Consider the following 20,869-nt stretch of genomic DNA (forward strand, 5'->3'; position numbering starts at 1 on the left):
CCTCAGTGGCACCGTCAAACTTCTCCTTAATGACGTTGCCCACTTTGCGGAAAGGCGGCATGGCTTTCCAGCAGGTTTTCACCTCGCAGGAGCCGGACACACCGTGACATTTGCACTCTACACGCATGTGGGACAGGATGGCCTAAAGAGACACCGGAGAACCTTTGGTTAGCCAAACAGAAACTTGGAATAATTTGACGGCATTGCATGATTCAAGAAAGATAACCACTATGGCTGGTTGCAGCATTAATAGATTCAATAAAAAAATCTATTTCTGTTTTTATTTTGACCTAAAACTGACTTTCTATGTCATAAAACATTGCTCAAAACTGGTGAAGTAGCAGATCAACTGGAAATATACAGTATACCATTACTTATTAGAAACTAAATTATAACAACATAATTCCTTGAATTATGTTTCATCCTAGGTAGGTAGGTAGGTAGGTAGGTAGGTAGGTAGGTAGGTAGGTAGGTAGGTAGGTAGGTAGGTAGGTAGGTAGGTAGGTAGGTAGGTAGGTAGGTAGGTAGGTAGGTAGGTAGGTAGGTAGATTTTGAATTGATTTGATTCAAAATCAATTACTTGATTTTGAATTGACTACTGTGAAACTTAACATACTGCATTTTGTAATTTATTTCCCATAAATACTAGTCTCTAGATGTGACTTGAAACTTGACAGAAACTCTTGTTTTTTTTACTTGACTTGGACTTGGTCTTAAATGACTTGACAGTATTTGCACTAAAATATTTCAGACTGTCTATTCTTGTCTTGTTTTCATGTCTTGAAAATTGCCTTTGACGATGCAGATATTGATTGTCTTGCCTTATTTTATTTTAGTTCTCCGTCCTTAAAGAAGTGCAGTGTTCTACCGAAGGTTCTTGTTCACAATGTATGTCAAGGACAGATTTACCTTCCTGCCGGCCTCGTTGTTGTGCAGGTTCATGAGAGCCCGATTGGACGACTGGCCTTTACTCCTCTCCCTCACATCCACAAAGGACTGGGAGAAGGCCACTCCATATGCAATGTTATCACTGCAGCCCGACCACTGGAACCCTGGGAAAATACGGGAAGTGGTTACATATATGGCTTAAAACATTTGAACAGAGATGGCAAAAGTGCACACATCCTTTACTTAAGTAAAGGATACTCGTGTTCAAAAATACTCTGGTAAAAGTAGAAGTACTGACTGAACTTCTTTATTCAATTCAAAGTAAAGAGGCTTTGAAATGTACTTCAGTAAAAAGTACCCATAACTAGCAGCTGTTTTAAAGAGTACCTGACCTCCCTTTATATTCATAGAACAATAATGTCATTGTTAGCTAATGAATGTTTCCATGCTGAACAACGGCAACATGACAACGTTTCCATTGGTCCCTCTTCTTTAGAGAAGACCAGGAAATGATGGATACACGGATCGTGCTCAAATCAATAGGCACGCAATGACTCTAAAGAATAATGATCACGCATCAAACACACATTCAGACTAAAGGAACCAGCTGTTTGGAAAATGAGAGAAGTAGAAAGTACAGGTATTGTGTTCAACATGTAAGAAGTAGAAAGTACAGGTATTTGTGTTCAACATGTAAGAAGTAGAAAGTACAGGTATTTGAGTTCAACATGTAAGAAGTAGAAAGTACAGGTATTTGTGTTCAACATGTAAGAAGTAGAAAGTACAGGTATTTGGGTTCAACATGTAAGAAGTAGAAAGTACAGGTATTTGTGTTCAACATGTAAGAAGTAGAAAGTACAGGTATTTGGGTTCAACATGTAAGAAGTAGAAAGTACAGGTATTTGTGTTCAACATGTAAGAAGTAGAAAGTACAGGTATTTGAGTTCAACATGTAAGAAGTAGAAAGTACAGGTATTTGTGTTCAATATGTAAGAAGTAGAAAGTACAGGTATTTGTGTTCAACATGTAAGAAGTAGAAAGTACAGGTATTTGGGTTCAACATGTAAGAAGTAGAAAGTACAGGTATTTGTGTTCAACATGTAAGAATTCAAAGTTAAAAGTGGTCAGACAAATAAGTAGTGGAGTAAAGTACTGATACCAGAAATATGTACTTAAGTACAGTAAGGAAGTATTTGTACTCCACTACTTCCCACCTCTGACTTTTGATAGCAGTACACTATTTGACATCGACTCCAGTGCTTCTTTATTGGTGGTTCGGTGTAGTATATGCGTCACATCGATATTGTTAAAGATGTGGCTAAACACACATGGAGTTCAGACAACATAAATAATGAAAACAAACTAATTATTTTTAATGTCACATCGTTAAATCTTTGAAATGATTGCATTCAAATATGCTGGATCAGTCGGACCTACTTTTTTTGTTGCATGAATGTGTACAGTATATGTGTGTGCGCGTGTGTGTGTGAAACAGAAAGCTAACCTACCCTCTGGACTGACTCCATGAACATTGTGGTCACAGCCACATTTTTCCAGCTCTCCGCTGCTGCAGGCCCTCGTGACCGCAAACGCCACACTGGCTGCTGAGATGGCGTACACAAAGGCTGCCTCACGGGTGCCTAAACACACACACACACACACACACACACACACACACACACACACACACACACACACACACACACACACACACACACACACACACACACACACACACACACACACACACACACACACACACACACACACACACACACAGATATATTGTTACATTATGTAAAGAGGTTGTATCAAAGTCTCATGGAATATCAAAGATTATGCAGGAATAAATCCTAAAACCGAGGAATGATTTATTGTTTTACCAATTCCTGTTCCCTCAACTGGAAGTCAATGGTTTGATGAATGTGATTTTGTTTACCGTAGATGCCTGAAATATGATATGTTGTTAACACAAGCTTACAAGTGTTTCCTAATTTGCTCGACTACGTTAAATATATCAGCAAATACCACACTTGTGAATATTCAAAGCTTCTTTGTGTCATAAAACTCTGGTAACAAACAATTGACTTAATAAATGTCCAGACCACAAGTATGCCGTTAATTTTGCGGTGGTGAGGTGCAGCCACGCGACTTATTTCTTAATTCGTTTTACACTTAAAAAATAATAAAAGTTTTGTAAATATGTGAAGATTATCCTACTCAACTGCTTGAGTTTCAATATCAGGATACATGGATTTATTATCCTTGCAAGAATGGAGTAGTCATCTCAACAAAACGTGTAAGTATAAAATCCGATTGGCTTTTTGTTGAGGGGCCCGATGTTGTAAATGCATGCAGGTAGTGAAGTTATTTCAGTATCAGCTGTAGTAGTATATCACTCTCAGTGTCTCTGTTGTGAATGGATGAAGTGACTGAAATCACTGTAGTGTATAATCTTACTCTGCGTGACAATCTTTCCAAACACAGGCATGGTCTCCAGCGTGGAGCAGTTCCATCGCCGGTTTCTAAACTGGAACTGACACTCGTCGATCGCCAGCTGAGCTCCACGACGCACGGCATCCATCACCTCCACACTGCGCTTACAGATCTGCACCTGGAGGACAGACACAGAGACATATCCTTTATTTAACAGGTAAAAGTCTCATTGAGATTAAAATCTGTTTTTCAAGAGCGACCTGGCCAAGAGGGCAGCATGAACAAAGTTACAACAAATGAACAGGCAGACGAATACAGCGGTCGATAAACACAAATGAAATGCGCACATTAACCAGTCGATATGCAAATAAAAGAAACTATTATATACGCCTAAATAGGAGATAGTTACTTCCCTAAGGTCTATGCCTTTCTATTGTTTTTCTGTTTTGATTTCACCAATGCTTATCCAAACCCTAACCCTAAACCGTAAGCAGGGTTACAAAACTGTAAAAAGCGGTAAGGGTGGTTACTTTCTTGTATATGTGTTATTATATCAATGTCTTTAAACTCTAAAACCAGAGTTAGTGATGTTCAGAACAGTGGAAATAATACCAAGACAGAATTTAGGATTTATTCTGTTTCTGACATGACTGAAGGAAGGGTTTTTCTGGGATGTTAACAGCGACGTGCAGTCAGGGGAGGCAGGGGAGGCAGAGCCTCACCTGTCATACTCCAATGTAACGGAAAAACAACTAAAGAAAAACTAAATAGTAATAATAATAACATGTCTCCACTGATCTGTGTTGTAAATGTGATTTCTGTTTGATTCCAATCGCTTTTTATAGTCAAAATCAGCAAATTGGCCGAGCTCCGCTACAACTACGGGTATGAGGAGAGAGGCAGGGACGAGCTCTGCCTCTCGTAAGCCCACAGTAACTGGCTGGAGCGCGGGCACTAATTTAGCGCGGGCACTAATTTTGTGAGCGCGCTCAAGCCAGTTACTGTGTGGTGAGGTGAGGCACAGATGAGCTCTGCCTCACCTCAGAATGCGTCACCCCACAGAAACTGGCTGGAAAGCGGGCCCTAAGCGCATGCCTGCACCATCTCACTGTATGTCACCAATGTAATGTTTGTAGATCCCTTTATTACATTTATCCTCGCCATCCATAGTCTCTAAATAACTTATTTCACGTATATATGATATTTAGGCTCGCTGGTCTCATCATACAACGGCAATGAAAAAGCACGAGGGGAGGCAGCCATAACCTCTGCCGCACTGAAGGGGGCGCAAGTGAGCCCACAGGTTCTTGTTGCTACTGTTATTCTACGCAGAGACGGTAGACGCAAACAACAAACTAGACTTTAGAAACTAGAGGAAGATAAGGAGGACTTTTACAAAAATGTAATGGAGATTGTTGTCCAGAAGGATAGCATGGACTTCATCTTCAAGTCAAGGTAAGACCACAATTGTAATGAACATGGGATCTTACTAAGAAAGAACAATTCAATATTTAGATTGTGGGTATCCTTTTGTTGAACGGTCTGTTTAAAATGAATTGAAGCATCAGACTAAAAAAGCTTTTGAAAATAACCGAACATTTCGATTAAGGTCAAAATATAATATTTGTAAATCTGACTCTGAAAGAGTCAGTGCCTCACCAGCCATGAACCTCACCGCACGTCACTGGATGTTAAATATAAGTTTCTGTCATGGGTTCTGGCTTTGAGGAGAGCATTTGAAGATTGTTTTCAAAGTATATTTTGTGATACTCTCTTATGAAGGAAGAGACCGCTCAACAAATGTTATAGCAAAGTAAACAGAAATTCCTACCTCGTGAATTGTTGGTTATTTTAAGCCAATGCAGTAGCACTAACAATGCTTTTGCTTTCTGAAAGCTAATGTACTTGAAGGATTCTTGCTTGTTTTGAAGTTTCTATCTTCATGGTTGAATGCAATCAATTAGATTAAAGCTAAACGAAATGCACTATACCTGTCTCTGGATGAGACCTCGTAACCTCTCGCACGTCTCCTCATCCCGGATGCTTCCCACTGACGACAGCTTGGCCAGGTACCTGACAGAAGGAAACACAATCAACAGAAGCTCTTAAATACATGGCGGTTGCAAAGAAGCGTTAGTTATTGTCACATTATAATGTTCCCCTTTAAACCTGAATTTAACAACATCACTCAGATGAACCGTGTTGGTTCCCATGACGTTGTGGGAATGTTTTGGATGAAATGTCTGGTTGTGAGGACACTGAGAGGAGGGAAAGTGTCTTATCACACACACCACCTCCAGGCCAGACAGGTCAGGGAGATTCACTGCACACACACACACACGCACGCACGCACGCACGCACGCACGCACGCACCCACGCACACACACACACACACACACACACACACACACACACACACACACACACACACACACACACACACACACACACACACACACACACACACACACACACACACACACACACACACACACACACACACACAATCTGAGATGTGTGAGAAATTGGCATCAGTCTGGATGCCCTGACCCTCACACATGCACCTCACCTCACTTCAGTCTCATATCTGCAGACCAGCTGCACCTCACAGAAATAGAGTCTCCCACAGAGGGAGCTGCCCTGATTGTGTACCGTCTACACGGCCAAAAGTGTATATTGAGTCTGCAAATTCTTCAAACAATGGAACATTTTGCAGGTGAGAAAGCTCTTCATTTCCAGTGGTGTTTCACAAAAAAGCGGGATTGAAAGAAAAAAAAAGGATAATTCAAAGAAACCTTGACCCTAACCCACACAATTACAATAACGAATTAAATGGAAACTAGTTAGCCTCCAACTTCATTGATAGATAAATCAGACATTAACATTTCCCTCGTCTATATTCATGCCCTGATTGTGTACCGTCTACACCACTCAAAGTGTATTCATCTCGGCATATGTTGAGTCTGCAAATCTTACAAACAATGGAACATTTTGCCGGGGAGAAGGCTCTTCATCTCCAGTGTTGTTTCACAAAAAAGCAGTCATAACAAGCAGTATTGAAAGAAAGAAACAAGGATCATTCGAAGAAACCCTAACCCTAACCCTAACCCTAACCCTAACCCTAACCCTAACCAACAAGATTACAATACCGAATGAAATGGAAACTAGTTTACCTCCAGCTTCAAACCTTATAAATCAGACATTAACATGTATCACGTCTATATTTATGTTCCTGCTATGTGAATATGTAATTGTTAATAAACCAGATTTTGATTCTGATCTCTCAAAATGAAAGCAGTGTTTCTCAAATTGGTAAACTCCACCCTTCATGGAAGTTAAAGAACAAATGCAATGATGTTTAAAATACAATATCTCCAAAGCAAATTCTACATTCAAAGTATTAACATTGAAACTATTACAAAAACCCTGTTATTTGTATTTTGCAGCGCAATAGGCTACGCAGTGTTTCTCAAAATGTTTAACTACACTAGTTTCAATACTTTCAATGTAGAATTTACTTTGGATTTTGTGTTTTAAACATCATTGTAGAAATGCAATGATGTTTAAAATACAAAGTCAATTCTACATTCAAAGTATTAACATTGAAACTATTTAGTTATTTGTATTTATTTCGTAGTGCATAGTGGTACTTGCTTACCTACTGTACGTTATAACACCATAAATCTGTGTAGAAAAGAGTCTCAAAGGGACAAGAACAGCAGTTTTACTATTATATCACTCCGTATTTGCCGACTCCTCCATACAGTGGACAGAGTTTGAATATTAAAATGGCAAATTCCAAGAGAATTAACTTTAAGGCCACCGTAATGTATGAGCAGACATGTTTTTCCTTAAGTTCCTGAAGTCTGTTTTATGAGTCTCTGGTTATGAGTTCCCAAGACCACACATACCTCCGTAAAGCCCGCTAGCCCGTCTCAATCAAACTGTGGCTCACTTCCAGACTGCAGAGAGTTCTGCTGGCGTATTATTGACAACGCTACATCCTCTCAGTTTACCTTCAGAGATGCTCAAACTACACACATCCTTTAAAAGTACATACTCATGTTTAAAAATACTCTGGTGAAAGTAGAAGTACTGACTAAACTTCTTTACTCAAGTCAAAGTAAAGAGGCTTTGAAGTGTACTTCAGTAGAAAAGTACCCATAACTAGCAGCTGCTTTAAAGAGTACCTGACCTCCCTTTATATTAATAGAACAATAATGTCATTGTTAGCTAATGAATGTTTCCATGCTGAACAACGGCAACATGACAACGTTTCCATTGGTCCCTCTTCTTTAGAGAGACCAGGAAATGATGGATACACGGATCGTGTTCAAATCAATAGGCACGCAATGACTCTAAAGAATAATGATCACGCATCAAACACACATTCAGACTAAAGGAACCAGCTGTTTGGAAAATGAGAGAAGTAGAAAGTACAGGTGTTTGAGTTCAACATGTAAGAAGTAGAAAGTACAGGTATTTGAGTTCAACATGTAAGAAGTAGAAAGTACAGGTATTTGAGTTCAACATGTAAGAAGTAGAAAGTACAGGTATTTGAGTTCAACATGTAAGAAGTAGAAAGTACAGGTATTTGAGTTCAACATGTAAGAAGTAGAAAGTACAGGTGTTTGTGTTCAACATGTAAGAAGTAGAAAGTACAGGTATTTGAGTTCAACATGTAAGAAGTAGAAAGTACAGGTATTTGTGTTCAACATGTAAGAAGTAGAAAGTACAGGTATTTGTGTTCAACATGTAAGAAGTAGAAAGTACAGGTATTTGAGTTCAACATGTAAGAAGTAGAAAGTACAGGTATTTGGGTTCAACATGTAAGAAGTAGAAAGTACAGGTATTTGTGTTCAACATGTAAGAAGTAGAAAGTACAGGTATTTGGGTTCAACATGTAAGAAGTAGAAAGTACAGGTATTTGTGTTCAAAATATAAGAAGTCAAAGTAAAAAGTCGTCAGAAAAATAAGTAGTGAAGTAAAGTACTGATACCAGAAAAATGTACTTAAGTACAGTAACAAAGTATTTGTACTCAACTACTTCCCACCTCTGGCTACAATACACTACAAAAGTCAGGCATATGATATATTAGATACTGGTAAGTGTATGAAAAAATGTTTGGGGGTATTTATTAGGTTTTATCCGCTGTTCGCTCCAGCTCTTTTAATAATAATAATAAAGCTTTATTTATACGGCACTTTTCCTACAACACATGCAGCTCAAAGTGCTTTACAAAATGACACACCACAAGTTGAAAATAAACAACAAGAAATTCCCCTCAGATTATTTGTTAAGAAGTTAAAAAGGTACTTGCAGCAAAATATAACATTTCATCAGGTTAACGGACAGAAGGAGGTGAAATAAATGGATGATAATACAAATAAAATAAATAATGCTTTCTCTCTGACAGATAAAACAAAGTGAACATATAGGTACAACAGAAATAAATAAATAAAACAACATAAAGGTTGGTAAATAATAAAGACTAAAAGAACATTTAAGTGGGGGGTTGCTAATAAAAAGCTAATCTAAAATGATGTGTCTTTAGCAAACCCTCATGGGATTGGACAAAGGTATAACATATTTAGTTTAGTGCTACTGTTTTTTTAAAATGGTGTCGTATAATGATCATCTTCCCAGAGGTCAAACAGCTCCTCCTCTCCTTCACCATCTCATCTCCTCCTCTCCTTCACCCTCTCATCTCCTCCTCTCCTTCACCCTCTCAGATAATTTCCCTCTCTTCCTCCGTCTCTCTTCTAAAGACAGTGTGGATATCATCGCTGTGATAACCTCGCTCTCTGCCACTCCACCAAATCTCAGTCACATCCGCTCACACATTTTTAAGAAGAAGCATCACCAAGACCCACATTCTTCATCAAAGTGTGTCCAATGTTTCAATGCTTTAAAGCCCCTCTACTCAACTATATGTTCATGCAGGATTATAAGACAATGTGAAAGGGTTTGAAAGCTATGTTTTAGATGGATGAAGTAAGGTGACTCATATGGATTTGTATATTTGTTTATTTGATTTGGGTTCATTTGACGTTAAAGCCAGACCTATCACAATTTTACAAAAATACACTACGAGTAGAATTATGTCTTTACTGGTACCAAATTCTCAAAAAAAGTTAACCATAAAAAAGATCAGAGCCTTGGATGAGGACCATTTTAATCCTAAATGTGATCCACCCCAATAGACTCTAAGCAGGGGCGGTTCTAGGGGGGGGGGGAGGGCAGGATATGAAACTAACTAACGCTATTTGTCATTCCAGTCGGACCCATTAGAGCGTAAAAACTGTAACTATAAGTATCTGAAATATCAAGTCAAAAGTTAATGATATGTCAATGTTGTGTTCACATCTTGTTTTTGCTGCAAAGACATCCTAAGGCTGGAAGTGAGTGAGGGATAGAAGCACAATGAGAAAATCCACGTGGACACCGCTCTAGTCGGAAAGACACATCAACGAGTTGTTGACATTTGCAAACCAAATGCATTTACAATTATTCTTTGTAGCATTCTCGTGGTTTCCACATTACGAGTTAAAGCTCCTGAACCCACTGAAGTCAGAACAACGACTCCCAAGCTCTGGAAACAGGACCATCAAAGAGCATAATAATAATAATAAGTAAAAGGGTTGAGACAAAACAACAAAAACAAATAAAACAACAAATTAAAAGCAGTGACGTTTACGCCGGCATGGCAACAAGTGGGGGTTTTAAAGATCTAGTAAAAGGACATTCGAAAAAGATGCATTTTTAGGCCTGAGCATGTGACCTTGGTAGAGGTCTGCATTCTCCAAAGAGCCAATATTTAGATCTATTAACTTTTCACAACACAATGTCGCTTTAACAAACCACGAAGGAACAACAGTCTCTGGTTATAAAAGTGTTTCAGCGAAAGACAACTAAGAGTCTTTGAAGGTAATTGAACCAGGAAGAACACTGGAGTGAACATGTGGAAAGATAACAGTGGTATAAGATCAAGAGGTCTGAATTGAGTCGCATTAAATCTAAACCCCAGTGTCCTGGAGCCATCTGTGGGGTTATTTCTCTCCCCAAATCTCCAGGTTCTCCCCTCTGATTGGCTCGTGGCAGTAGAGAGAGGTTTCATCAAAGCCATGTGCGCTGTTTGATCTCTCTTTGTTGTTTAGCGTAGCCGCGGGCGAGCGCTACATTCGGACTGTCAGCTATTGAAGCAACCAATGGCGCACACACACACACACACACACACACACACACACACACACACACACACACACACACACACACACACACACACACACACACACCTGGACAGCATTCCCATCGGCCCCACATTCACCCTGGAAACATTTAATAAACATTGGATAAGACGTTATTCAGGTGATTTTCTGGATATGTGTGTGTGTGTGTGTGTGTGTGTACGCGTGGGAACATTTTAGCACAGGCCTTGGGAGAGTGTGTGTGTGAGCCTTGCCTCTTTTTATCTAGCTGTGTATACCTTCACAGAGGCGAGGTTAACTACACGCCTCAACAAGGAGACAGAGGACCAGGGAAGTAGTGAAGTACAAATACTTTGTTACTGTACTTAAGTACATCTTTCTGGTATCAGTACTTTACTCCACTATTTTTCTGACGACTTCTTACATGTTGAACACAAATACCTGTACTTTCTACTTCTTACATGTTGAACACAAATACCTGTACTTTCCACTTCTTACATGTTGAACTCAAATACCTGTACTTTCTACTTCTTACATGTTGAACACAAATACCTGTACTTTCTACTTCTTACATGTTGAACCCAAATACCTGTACTTTCTACTTCTTACATGTTGAACTCAAATACCTGTACTTTCTACTTCTTACATGTTGAACTCAAATACCTGTACTTTCTACTTCTTACATGTTGAACACAAATACCTGTACTTTCTAATTCTTACATGTTGAACACAAATACCTGTACTTTCTACTTCTTACATGTTGAACTCAAATACCTGTACTTTCTACTTCTTACATGTTGAACTCAAATACCTGTACTTTCTACTTCTTACATGTTGAACCCAAATACCTGTACTTTCTACTTCTTACATGTTGAACACAAATACCTGTACTTTCTACTTCTTACATGTTGAACTCAAATACCTGTACTTTCTACTTCTTACATGTTGAACACAAATACCTGTACTTTCTACTTCTTACATGTTGAACCCAAATACCTGTACTTTCTACTTCTTACATGTTGAACACAAATACCTGTACTTTCTACTTCTTACATGTTGAACTCAAATACCTGTACTTTCTACTTCTTACATGTTGAACTCAAATACCTGTACTTTCTACTTCTTACATGTTGAACTCAAATACCTGTACTTTCTACTTCTTACATGTTGAACTCAAATACCTGTACTTTCTACTTCTTACATGTTGAACTCAATACCTGTACTTTCTACTTCTTACATGTTGAACTCAATACCTGTACTTCTACTTCTCTCATTTCCAAACAGCTGGTTCCTTTAGTCTGAATGTGTGTTTGATGCGTGATCATTATTCTTTAGAGTCATTGCGTGCCTATTGATTTGAACACGATCCGTGTATCCATCATTTCCTGGTCTTCTCTAAAGAAGAGGGACCAATGGAAACGTTGTCATGTTGCCGTTGTTCAGCATGGAAACATTCATTAGCTAACAATGACATTATTGTTCTATTAATATAAAGGGAGGTCAGGTACTCTTTAAAACAGCTGCTAGTTATGGGTACTTTTTACTGAAGTACATTTCAAAGTTCTTTACTTTAACTTGAGTAAAGAAGTTTAGTCAGTACTTCTACTTTCACCAGAGTATTTTTATTTTTTAAATACGAGTATCTGTACTTCTACTTGAGTAAAGGATGTGTGTACTTTTGCCATCTCTGAAGAGGACACACACACACACACACACACACACACACACACACACACACACACACACACACACACACACACACACACACACACACACACACACACACACACACACACACACACACACACACACACTCTCTCACACACACACACACACCATCTCATCTTCATTCCTCTCTGGCCCCCGGTGGTTTCGTGCCTAAGCCCAGTGGAGCCGGTGGTGTTGTGAAGGCTGCGATGTGTAATTCAACAAAAACACCCGAACGCACCACGGTCCAGGTGGAAATCTCCAAACCTCCCACTCTGAGCCCCCCACGGCCGTATGGGAGCTGGAAATAAGAGATAATTCCAAACAGAGGAGACATTCATGACGCAGGCTGTTATCTCCAGACAGGAAATAAAAGGCTAACGTGAACATTTGCCAATTCCTTTTGAAACAACGCTCTCTCTCAATGAACAAAGTTTCAAGATTCACGGCTTTATTGTCATTTGCACATTACAGTGTAGATATGGCAATGAAAAACGGAAGTCGCAGGCTCCTCCAACAGAGCAACATATATACGACATAGAACAAATGAAACAGATAAAATAGAATAGAAATAGTTGCAGTGGAGTATTGTTTGATTAACATCAAATGAATCGACGAGAATTGTAATCATCAATCAATAGTTAAAGGGTCCCGATAAACGCACGCAAACACTCACAAAATGCACACACACTGTAGCATCCATCAGCTCTAATGTGTATTTATATGAAAATATCCTCGTGTTTGCCTTTCCAGCGCTGAGCACACAGCGACCGGTAAATATAGCATGGATGGGAAATGCAAAGAGGAACGCTGCAGGAAAAGAGTCTCACAAACATCTTTTACTCAAGTCAGCTGAGTGACCTGCAAGTGTGTGATTTGATGCATGAGCGATATATGCTGGGGTTTTAAAGTACATACAGTTCTGCAAGAAGAGAGTAAGCAGGTAGAGGAGATTTCATCCAAGTGTTAAAACAAGAGTGACCTGAGTTAACCCTCGCTGTCCCTCAGCAGTGAAACCTACAGGATGCAAAGCCTAAAGCAACCTGTAGAGGGCGATATCCTCTCAGTTTACCTCCAGAGAGGGCACAAGTACACACATCCTTTACTCAAGTACAGATACTCGTATTTAAAAATACTCTGGTGAAAGTAGAAGTACTGACTAAACTTCTTTACTCAAGTAAAAGTAAAGAGGCTTTGAAATGTACTTCAGTAGAAAGTACCCATAACTAGCAGCTGCTTTAAAGAGTACCTGACCTCCCTTTATATTAATAGAACAATAATGTCATTGTTAGCTAATGAATGTTTCCATGCTGAACAACGGCAACATGACAACGTTTCCATTGGTCCCTCTTCTTTAGAGAAGACCAGGAAATGATGGATACACGGATCGTGTTCAAATCAATAGGCACGCAATGACTCTAAAGAATAATGATCACGCATCAAACACACATTCAGACTAAAGGAACCAGCTGTTTGGAAAATGAGAGAAGTAGAAAGTACAGGTATTTGAGTTCAACATGTAAGAAGTAGAAAGTACAGGTATTTGTGTTCAACATGTGAGAAGTAGAAAGTACAGGTATTTGTGTTCAACATGTAAGAAGTAGAAATTTCAGGTATTTGTGTTCAACATGTAAGTAGTAGAAAGTACAGGTATTTGAGTTCAACATGTGAGAAGTAGAAAGTACAGGTATTTGAGTTCAAAATGTAAGAAGTAGAAAGTACAGGTATTTGTGTTCAGAATGTAAGAAGTAGAAAGTACAGGTATTTGGGTTCAACATGTAAGAAGTAGAAAGTACAGGTATTTGAGTTCAACATGTAAGAAGTAGAAAGTACAGGTATTTGAGTTCAACATGTAAGAAGTAGAAAGTACAGGTATTTGTGTTCAACATGTAAGAAGTAGAAAGTACAGGTATTTGTGTTCAACATGTGAGAAGTAGAAAGTTCAGGTATTTGTGTTCAACATGTAAGAAGTAGAAAGTACAGGTATTTGAGTTCAACATGTAAGAAGTAGAAAGTACAGGTATTTGAGTTCAACATGTAAGAAGTAGAAAGTACAGGTATTGGGTTCAACATGTAAGAAGTAGAAAGTACAGGTATTTGAGTTCAACATGTAAGAAGTAGAAAGTACAGGTATTTGGGTTCAACATGTAAGAAGTAGAAAGTAAAGGTATTTGGGTTCAACATGTAAGAAGTAGAAAGTACAGGTATTTGGGTTCAACATGTAAGAAGTAGAAAGTACAGGTATTTGAGTTCAACATGTAAGAAGTAGAAAGTACAGGTATTTGGGTTCAAAATGTAAGAAGTATAAAGTAAAAAATCGTAGTGGAGTCAAGTACTGATACCAGAACAATGTACTTAAGTACAGTAACAAAGTATTTGTACTCCACTACTTCCCATCTCTGTTTACCTTCAACCTTCACCTCTAGTTTGCATGAAGCTCTGGTTAAAAGCCCAAAAGTACAGCCTAATGGAAACAAAGCTTACCTGATGGATTATTCCACAATGACAGAGATTTGAACAAGTTTCAATCTGGAATATGAATCTCTATCTAATATGTGATTTTCTAGAAACCAGCAGGCATTTGAAAACATCTGAATAATGTCAACAAATCGATATGTATTAATATGCCACCTCAATAAGGGAATGCTATAGAGATAGAAAAACGCATCAGTTTCATATGAAATGGACCTCCAAACCCTCTAAAAGTGAAGTCCCATGGCAAGCTGAAGCGTCCTTGAAAAAATGTTGTAACCAGTGCTGTAGTGTAAACAAAAACAGTACTCAAGTAAAGTATGTTGCTTTATATATGTTGACTCAAGAAGAATTCAAATCAATACTTAAGAGTAAAAAAAACAATTGTGAGTATCTTCATTGGATGCATTTTATTACATTCATATATTATATATTTAAAAAAAAAGGTTCTTAAAAGAAGAAAACCCTTTAATTACCCCCAATAGAGTGCCACAGTGATGCGTCCTAAAACCCGGAAGTAAGTTAGCATTTTACCACTTCCGGTTCTTCGACAAAAAAGCAATGCAATCTCTCCATAGGGTTTTGGAAACTGGCTGAAATCAGGTCTGTGGTTGAGACACATTGAAGAGACAGATCACGTTTTGTTCTACGACATTAAATCCATCAGCAGTGACTAGAGATGTCCCGATCCGATCACGTGATCGGGGATCGGAGCCGATCACGTGATTTTCAAAAGATCGGAAGAAAAAAAATCGGGGATCGGGAATTATTATTATTATTATTTATAAAATATTTGTATTATTTTATTTAATGTTACAAAACAAAAATGACCATGTTCACGTCTTAAAGTCATCCTGAGGTCTTAGTTGTGGTTAAAAATGACACATCATGTATGTGTTGCTTCTCTTGGGCTTGTGTTCAGACCTGGTTGCTTATGTCTCTCAAAGCTGGCAACAGAGTGGGCGCAGTGTCTAATAGTAGCAGCAAGCTAACGAGAGGCTACGTTCAGCTGGTGACTCGGGAGTCAGGACAGAGAAAATGTCAGGAGTTTGAAAGTATTATGAAATTGAAGGCGAAGGCAGTGTAACAGCCAGATGCAATGTTTGCAAGAAGGAGGTTCCGCGTGGTGGAAAGAACAGAGCTACGTTCAACACGACCAATCTAACACGCCACCTGAGAAACAAACACCAACAACACAACGAGTACACAGCGGCCACTCAGGGAACTGCACTGAAGCAACCGACACTTTCAGAGGCTTTCAAAAGGAAAGAGAAACTGCCCCAGAACAGTGAAAAGGCCAAAGAAATAACAGCAAGATAGCTGAGTTCATCGCGTTGGATGACCAGCCGTTATCTGTTACCTTTGTTTTCTCTTAATGCATTGCATAAAGATCGGGAAAAATCGGTATCGGCAGATTGTCAAAATCAAATGATCGGAATCGGATCGGGAGCAAAAAAAGGTGATCGGGACATCCAGCAGTGATTTCTGAAGAGTTGACGTGTCTGAAAAACGATGGTTGTTACCAAGTGGCTGAATAGGACTACAGAAGTTGTCGAGGCCGTTGAACGTCATTACGCCGAACACGTAAACCCTCCTCTAAGTTTGTTTGCCCTGTTCTGCTTGAAAGCAAGTTCCTGCCTCCTGCAGACTGTTCAAACAAACGCTTCAACTCGAACCATTTAGAATCTGTATGTTTGAATATGGATCTTAAGTTGGAGCAGCGACCCTGCTGTAGTTCGTTTATAGCATAACGTTAGCATTTGGCTTCTGGCGACTAGATTTACGTTTAGAAAATTATAAAAGTAGGGTAGACATGTGGAGATTATCCGGCTGAACAAAACTTGACCCGTTCTTAAATGTGTTTCAACCACAGACCTTATTTCCAGCTATTTTCCAAAATCCTATGGAGAAATTGCATTGCGTTTTTGTCGAAGGAACCGGAAGGAGTTTACTTCCGGGTCACTGTGGCACTGTATGATGACAGTTGATGGTTCGGTGCCTTGCTCAAAGAAACCCAACACCCAGCTACTAGTGCACCCTCTGTATTTTTGGTCCGATTGGGACTTGAACCAACAACCCTTTAGTTCCCAAGACAAGTCCCGACACACTGCGCTACTTCCCCCTATTATTTAATTGCTGAAACTAACATGCCATTAGTTAAAATGCTTATAAACTGGTGGATGGCCATTGAAACTCAGCCTGTGTTTTGTTTCTTTGAGAAGTGAGAGGATGATGAAGCCTTGAGAAGCTGCATCTAGCCTCTCATGAAGGATTCACTTTCCCTTAACAGCAACGCAGGCGACGAACACAAACCAAACCTGACAATTTCAAGGTGTAATGAGGCTTTTTGTTGTGATAATAACATGTAGGAAGAAAATACATGTAGAAGGTTGCACTCAAGCGTTTTTACCTGCAAACTGATTACATTTTGTGTTAAAATATTATATAACAAACAACATATCGTGAAGAAGAGGGAATGTTTTTATGCTTTTAAATATTTAATGCAACAGCTTTGGAAATCTTCTTTTCTTTAAGTTATCAGTTATTCTTAAACCTTGAAGTCAAACGAATATATAGATTCAAATGAGAAAAATGAAATATACTCAAATAGCCATTCTCAAATCATGGTTATCATAAATAAAAGTAATAAAATAAATATTAATATTGTATGAAAGACTTTGTGGATCTAACTTTAATCATAATAACAGATTAAATAAAAGTAGGAGGGAAACGGTAGCTTCTAAGAAAGGAATAGAAGATAAGAAGGAAGGGTGGACATGAGGAGAAGACAATACACAAGGTCAAAGGTAATCATTTAAAATAACAAAGTGAAGGAGATACACAATGGCAGCGAGACAATACAATGATAAGAGGGGAAAGCATCTTCAGTTCAGTTAACAATGTTACCAAACTGTGTGTGTGTGTGTGTGTGTGTGTGTGTGTGTGTGTGTGTGTGTGTGTGTGTGTGTGCGTGTGTGTGTGTGTGTGTGTATGGGTGTATTTATATGCTACTGGCTCCACTAGAGCTAATTTCCCCCTAAAAATACCACACTCTGCCAACACCACAACCCCTTACACACACACACACACACACACACACACGCACGCACGCACGCACACACACACACACACACACACACACACACACGTTCATAAGACAGTAACAAACGTTCACAAACATGTGGTATAAGAGCCATACAATAAACACCTCCTGCCTGCTGATGGTGTTGTAGACCCTCAAGGCCATGCATCAAACAGTGTGTGTGTGTGTGTGTGTGTGTGTGTGTGTGTGTGTGTGTGTGTGTGTGTATGTGTCACATGTAAAGTTCATGCATACTGGCCTCATCCAGAATTACATTTGTAAGATTCTTTTTTGGAGTCTTCCATTGTCTTGTTTCTGTCTGTGAAGGTCTTTCGGGTGATCTATCACACACGTTGGAGCTCTATGGAAACAATAGCTGCGAACAGCTGTTTCTAAATGCAGGACTTTATTCCTGTGCTGTGTACCTATCACCTACCTGTTGTGATGTTCAGGTGTATATCAGTATGTAGTGTCTCTACTTTAAAGAGTCCTCTCCTGCTGATGTCCAGGTGTATATCAGTATGTAGTGTCTCTACTTTAAAGAGTCTTCTCCTGCTGATGTCCAGGTGTATATCAGTATGTAGTGTCTCTACTTTAAAGAGTCCTCTCCTGCTGATGTTCAGGTGTATATCAGTATGCAATGTCTCTACTTTAAAGAGTCCTCTCCTGCTGATGTTCAGGTGTATATCAGTATGTAGTGTCTCTACTTTAAAGAGTCCTCTCCTGCTGATGTTCAGGTGTATATCAGTATGTAGTGTCTCTACTTCAAAGAGTCCTCTCCTGCTGATGTTCAGGTGTATATCAGTATGTAGTGTCTCTACTTTAAAGAGTCCTCTCCTGCTGATGTTCAGGTGTATATCAGTATGTAGTGTCTCTACTTTAAAGAGTCCTCTCCTGCTGATGTTCAGGTGTATATCAGTATGTAGTGTCTCTACTTTAAAGAGTCCTCTCCTGCTGATGTTCAGGTGTATATCAGTTTGTAGTGTCTCTACTTTAAAGAGTCCTCTCCTGCTGATGTTCAGGTGTAAATCAGTATGTAGTGTCTCTACTTTAAAGAGTCCTCTCCTGCTGATGTTCAGGTGTATATCAGTTTGTAGTGTCTCTACTTTAAAGAGTCCTCTCCTGCTGATGTTCAGGTGTATATCAGTATGTAGTGTCTCTACTTTAAAGAGTCCTCTCCTGCTGATGTTCAGGTGTATATCAGTATGTAGTGTCTCTACTTTAAAGAGTCCTCTCCTGCTGATGTTCAGGTGTATATCAGTATGTAGTGTCTCTACTTTAAAGAGTCCTCTCCTGCTGATGTTCAGGAGTATATCAGTATGTAGTGTCTCTACTTTAAAGAGTCCTCTCCTGCTGATATTCAGGTGTATATCAGTATGTAGTGTCTCTACTTTAAAGAGTCCTCTCCTGCTGATGTTCAGGTGTATATCAGTTTGTAGTGTCTCTACTTTAAAGAGTCCTCTCCTGCTGATGTTCAGGTGTATATCAGTATGTAGTGTCTCTACTTTAAAGAGTCCTCTCCTGCTGATGTTCAGGTGTATATCAGTATGTAGTGTCTCTACTTTAAAGAGTCCTCTCCTGCTGATGTTCAGGTGTATATCAGTATGTAGTGTCTCTACTTTAAAGAGTCCTCTCCTGCTGATGTTCAGGAGTATATCAGTATGTAGTGTCTCTACTTTAAAGAGTCCTCTCCTGCTGATATTCAGGTGTATATCAGTATGTAGTGTCTCTACATGTTTCCATGCTTTAATGTTCAAAAAGCTCTTTATTTTTCTCATACTGTCTGTGCTGCAGCACCTCTTTTCACCCTCTGTCTGAAACCAGAGCCCAGTCTGCTCTGATTGATCAGCTGGCCGGCTCTGTTGTGATTGGTCAAGTCTCTGTATGTCAGAAAAACGTCATCTATTTGCTATGAAATATCTGAAAATAATAGGAAATGTACGTTGTTATAACTACTCAACCTTTCTCACTTTTGTTTCCCTAATCAGAAGTTGTGTGTAAAGCATCTGGTGAGGAAGCATGGGGTGAACATTCAGATTTTGGGCCCTTGACCATTGATCCATTGGATGGACATCATTTGTAAGAATCTGGATTGGATGGGAGATAAGAAATGTGTCTATAGTTATAAGAAATCTAAGGTAAGATACAGTTTAGGGATACATTTCTATTATGGCCTATTCAATATCAAAGGATGATGTAAACGGTAAAACATTCAGCAAATCTAGGCCATTTAGGGTCTAATTTAGAAGAATTGACACTCTAAAATGTCCAAATAGAAAGCCACAAGTGAACAGGATTACTCTACATTAATGCAGAGTAATGCTCCGATCTAGTGTATTGCCAATTTGTTGATTAAAAAAGTGATTGAACGCATAAGCCGAAAAGAATGTGATTGCATTATTTAGGAGTTTTCCACAGTGTCAAAGATGAATTTATGGTTGTTTGTGTTTGTCAGTTTTGGATAGATAAGGAGATAAGCTGGCATGTCAAAGTGAAATCATTCATGAGCAGCGGGCAGGTTTGGACAGGCACCATTCCTGCTAACTATTTACACAGCGAACACACATGTATAAACTGTGTGCTGTACACAAGTCTGCATGCATAAAGACTCTGTGTGTGTGAGGTTAGCAACGTTTGACATGGTGCTTATCTGGTATCGAGCCATCACTACTGAACAGAATCCCTTTCTTTATACTAACCCTTAAAACTCCTTAAACTCTCCATTTTGAGAAGAAGATGAATTGAGTATGGTGTAAATAACTTAAAGGAGGAACAAAAACAAATGTGTTTGACTGCAGACCAAAGTTAAACATTGAATGTTACTCTAAATATCCTTAAATGTTTCTTATGCTTCTCAATGTGGGCTCATGCAGTAATAATGAAAGAGTTTGAACAGTTGGACAGGGACTTGATCGTGCCTCAATTCTTTAGCCTTTACATCCTACATGTTAGCAAATTGGCATGATTGGAAGTCTGCAGAATTAGCTATAAGTAGGGATGCTCCGATCGCCAATTTTGGGGCCGATCGCCGGAATCAGTATCGGCCGATACCGATCGCCGATCCGATCGAGTGGG

The 20,869-nt window shown here is 39.1% G+C and overlaps 1 protein-coding gene across 1 annotated transcript in view; it reads right to left on the minus strand.

The window, feature by feature from the left end:
* The window catches only part of wnt4 (wingless-type MMTV integration site family, member 4), a 35,927-nt gene that overhangs the window by 1,752 nt on the left and 13,306 nt on the right, over positions 1 to 20,869 (minus strand). The window contains exons 2-6 of the mRNA XM_034236294.1: positions 5,316 to 5,397; positions 3,349 to 3,502; positions 2,397 to 2,528; positions 910 to 1,052; positions 1 to 142 (exon numbers count right to left, since the gene is read on the minus strand). The exon at positions 1 to 142 is cut by the window's left edge and continues 1,752 nt beyond it. Coding sequence (XP_034092185.1) covers positions 1 to 142; positions 910 to 1,052; positions 2,397 to 2,528; positions 3,349 to 3,502; positions 5,316 to 5,397 — 653 coding nt within the window. The remainder of the gene's footprint in view (positions 143 to 909; positions 1,053 to 2,396; positions 2,529 to 3,348; positions 3,503 to 5,315; positions 5,398 to 20,869) is intronic.

This window comes from Gymnodraco acuticeps, unplaced genomic scaffold (genome assembly GCF_902827175.1).
Source record: "Gymnodraco acuticeps unplaced genomic scaffold, fGymAcu1.1, whole genome shotgun sequence".
Classification (NCBI taxonomy): domain Eukaryota; kingdom Metazoa; phylum Chordata; class Actinopteri; order Perciformes; family Bathydraconidae; genus Gymnodraco; species Gymnodraco acuticeps.